At 38.8% G+C, this 4,388-nt stretch overlaps 1 protein-coding gene across 1 annotated transcript; it reads right to left on the bottom strand.

Annotated features, from left to right (window-relative positions):
* Nucleotides 1-2,913: 2,913 nt before the first annotated feature.
* LOC113931329 (60S ribosomal protein L38-like) lies at nt 2,914-3,214 on the bottom strand. The gene has a single exon (XM_035725757.1). It carries the CDS (start codon nt 3,172-3,174, stop codon nt 2,962-2,964), a length of 213 nt encoding a protein of 70 aa, XP_035581650.1. The 5' UTR covers nt 3,175-3,214; the 3' UTR covers nt 2,914-2,961.
* Nucleotides 3,215-4,388: the final 1,174 nt, after the last annotated feature.

Here is a 4,388-nt window from a genome sequence, read left to right on the forward strand (position 1 = left end):
TATCCCCCTGTGGCAGGGGATGGGCTCAGTAAGAATCAGTTTATTGGGGCTTTTGTTCTCTGGCGGCTTTCCCTGCCAGCTTTCTGTGTCTCTTCTGAGAGTCAGAGCAGAAGAGACCATTTCCAACCCTCTGCCTCAGAGCAGAGAGATCACAGTCTGTTCTTCAGTGTGTCTCCAGGCCACACTGTCTCCATTTCTGTCTGTGCTGCTATAAACTGCAGCATCCTGGGTTGTGTGCCTCTCCGTGGTGCTCCCAGTTCTGCCTCCAGGTGTGGGCACTTCTGCCCTTTGTGCTTCTAAAACTGTCAGCCACTCCCAGTTCGCACATGCAACCCTGCCGCTCCAGGTTTCCATTCCAGGAGCTGCCCTAAAGTCATTTCCCCGCCTCTACCAGTCTTCGAGTTTGTGGCCTGTCCCCAGCGCACGAGGCTGTTGCTCACCCATGTAGGATCCTCATGGCCAGGCTCCCTCCTGCTGCCGTTTATCCTCTGATATCTGCCCATGGAATTATGGCTCCCCGTTTTGTACCTTGAAACCAACCGCCCACAATATTCTGTTTGTAGAGATCCAGATCTATTTTCTTACATCTCAGGCTGATTTCTTGGGTGCTCAGATTGGTCTGGTAGATATCCAGCTCAATTCCGGGGACCAGTTGAAATAGGGTCCCCTACTCTGCCATCTTTTCTTCCTGATTATGAATCTTTTAAAATATTATGTATCCCTTAATGTTGTCACTCACGATGATAACTTTTACCCTTTCCTTATTTATTTATTTATTTATTTATTTATTTATTTATTTATTTATGTCCAGGCTTATCATGTTGCAGATTTTTATTTTTTGGAAATTAAATCAAGCTAAACAATCCTGACATTTTGCACAAATGCTGCTCTAAAGCCCTCCTATAAGTAGGATTTTAGAGTGAACTATTTAAAACTTTTTTGCATTCTCAGTGATAATTTTTTTAACCCCACAAGGCTCTCTGTGGGTAAGAAGTAGCATGATGCAATGAAAAGAGCTTTGGATAGCCTTAGAAAACTCAGATTCAAATCTCAACAGTTCTGCTTAGTAGTCTTATACTCATATGGATGTCACTCAATTTTTATATATATCTTTTTTCTTTCTTTTCTTTTAAAGTTTTAATTTAAATTGCAGTTAGTTATCATACAGTGTGATGTTAGTTCATTTTTTTCACTTAAAAAAATGAAGCTATTAAGCCCCAGATGATTAAAGTGCTCTAGTGTTTGTGAAGTAACCTATAAATTGTCCATCACAGTGACTGCATAAAGTACACATTCAAGAGATTGCATTTCTGACCTTTCCAATTAGTAAATTGGCATATATTATTATTATTTATAATTATATATTAATTATATATTAATATATAATTAATATATAATTATATATTATTATGCTTTCCTGTGGTTATAAAGTTTAGATGAGATTTGTACATGGGTGCAGAACTCTAAAGGGCTATACCACCCATTATTTTAAAGTAACAGTATTAACAAATACATGTGTAGCGTCAGAGTTGCACAGCCTTCTGGTCAGTGTGTATGCTGAGCTTCCAAGCCTTAGCCTGCAGAGGTAGTGTAAAAAAGACACAAGGGTTTGTCTACTTGCCTCAGTGAAAATTACAAATTTCTCTCAAAAGAGGTTTGAGTCAGGCAAAACAAACAAAACAGAAACTAGTGACAAAAATTAGAATAATAAGTTTAGATGAAAGTGTGGGAAAATTAGTTGGGGGACAAAAGATTAATAACTATAGTCATCATTATAACTACCATCCTAACAGATCTCAGTTATTAAATTCCTGTATCTGGAACTGGGTTAGGAAGCACATAATGTTCCTCTTTAATATTCCCAGCCACCTTGTTCCTTTTCATATTTTCTAAATGAGGGAACTGAGGCTGTGAGAGATTAAAGTACTTGCTTACGATCACACAGAACACAGATTAGTAAGTGATAGACCTAGGATCCCAATTCAAAAACCAAAGCCACTTTAATGCTGTGCCATGTCCTTATTCACTGGAGCAAGACAGCATGATGTGGCATGCTTAGAGTTAGGCTCTGGCTATAGTTCTGAATTAAGCTTGTATTTGGCTGGGTGCCCTTGGGAAATTCACTTAACTTCTCTGGTCCTAAATTGCCACATGTGCAAAATAAGGGAAATCATACCTACTTCAAAAGGTTGTTCTATGGGTAATTAAGATCATATGTATAAAATGTAAGGGCCCCAACCTCACAATGTCATGGAGTGAGGTAAGAGAGAATATTCAGTGACAATATCTGAGAATGAGGAGTTAGAGATATAGAGGGAAGCCAGGAGACCATGATGTTTTCTAGCAAAAGAAATAGTTTCCTAAAGAAAACAGTGACCAACACTGGAAAAAAAAAAAAAACACTGTAAATAAATTTTAAAAATGAGTGAAAATTTTCCTTAAAATTTGTCAGTGAAAGAGGTCACTTGTGACTCGAGGAGAGAAAATAGAGCCAGACTGCAGTAGATTGGGAATCTAAAGGAAAGTGAAGACATGGAAACAGTGAATGGAGATTACTGTGGCCAGAAATTTGGCTGAGAAAAAAAAGAAAAAGGAGGCTGTTATTTGAGGAAGAGGCAGTGTGGAAGAAGGTTTGATTTTATTTTGCAGTGGGAGGAATTTGAATATGTTTGTGGATAGAAGGGCTGGACACAGGAGGGAAGGTGAATACTAAAGATATCAATGAGAGAGAGGTTAAAAAATGAAGAATGGTCCATAAGGGGCAGGGGAAGGGGAAGATGCTCATGCTTTTTTCCTGTCCTCCCAGAGGAAAAACCAGAGTGGCTGAAGAGAAAGACAACATTATAAGCATAAGGGGAGGGGATGGAGGGACTTCATGTCTAACAGAATCTGTTTTTTTGTTTTGTTTTGTTTTTTAAGAATTTTTAAAACTTTAATACAGTTCAAATCAGTGGGCCAGGTTCACTTCAGCTCCTTCACTGCCAAACCTGGGGGCAAGGACTGCTTCAGTTTCTCTGCCTTCTCCTTGGCCGTGATGACCAAGGTGTAAAGGTATCTGCTGCACCGAACTTTAAACTTCACATTATCCTTATTTTTCTTGATCTTGATGGATTTGGCGTCCTTTCGCCTGGCCGTGAGCAAAAAGTCCTTGATTTCCTCGATTTTGCGAGGCATGGCTACAGGGGGCGCATGGGAGCGCGCGGCCGGCACAGCAAGCAGCCTTATTTTGTTTTGTTTTAGTTTGGTTTTGGTTTTGTTTTGTTTTGTTTTTTGATAAAGAGGACAGGAGTCCATTTTCTAGACCGGGAATTAACTGCCAGAGTAAGGACTTAAAAAAAAAAAAAGGTAGTGGTTTAGAATAGCTGTCCAGGGAAGATGGGAAGAGCCTCAGATTGGGAAGGAAAGATTCTACTCTTGAGTGTAATAGTGAATAATTCAGGCATCAGCTATTCTTGAGAGTCTTGAGTCAGTTGTCACTAGTTGTGGCCCCATGGACAGATGGGGATACTAACCACTATACTAACGAGGAGCTGTGGCCCCATGGACAAATTACCTCTCATTTCTGTGACTCAATTTCTTCATCTATAAAATAGGAAGGATATGATATTTACCTCATAGGGTAATTTTAAAGATTAAATGAGGTATTGCATGTAGAACCCTTAGCACAAGGCCTGACATACAGAGTTAATCCAAGTGCTGATCAAGTGTTGGCTGTTGTTAGTATTTTGGGTGCAGGCATGGATTTTTTTTTTTTTTTTTTTTTTTGTCTATCTTCTTTGTATGGTCCCTTACCTGGGGCCAGGGAGTTCATTAACATAATAAAATAAAATTAAAATAAAGAAAGAAAGAAAGAAGGGTGAATTCAAAGGTAAACATTCTCCATTCAATTATTTTTTCACTCATTTATTTAACAAAGATATATTGAACCCTTAACCAACTGAGCCACCCAGGCGCCCGATATATTGAACCCTTAGTATACTTTAGGTTCTGTTTTGTGTGAGAGAATTAACCAGTCAGATGACAGGTAAGATCTCTGACACATAAGTTCCAGTGAGAAAAATTAGAATCAAGAAAGAATGGCAATGTGGAGGGGGGTACACTCTGGAAAACCTCAGCATTTGAGGGATAAATGGAGAAGGAGAATCTGGGAAAAGTTATAAAGAAAGGAATGAAACCAGGAGATATGGATTCCTTGAAAGTCAAGAGTTAGTAAGGAAAAACAACAACAACAACAACAACAACGTAATTTTGGATGTTTTGGAGAATTCAAATAAGACAGGAAGAAGCCATGGGTTTGACAGTAAAGGAATTCATGGGTGATCCTGAGGAGATCAGAATGTAATGAATTTAAAAATTAAGAGATGGGGGTAAAGATATGGAAGCAATAA

The sequence above is a fragment of the Zalophus californianus genome, chromosome X (genome assembly GCF_009762305.2).
Source record: "Zalophus californianus isolate mZalCal1 chromosome X, mZalCal1.pri.v2, whole genome shotgun sequence".
Lineage (NCBI taxonomy): Eukaryota > Metazoa > Chordata > Mammalia > Carnivora > Otariidae > Zalophus > Zalophus californianus.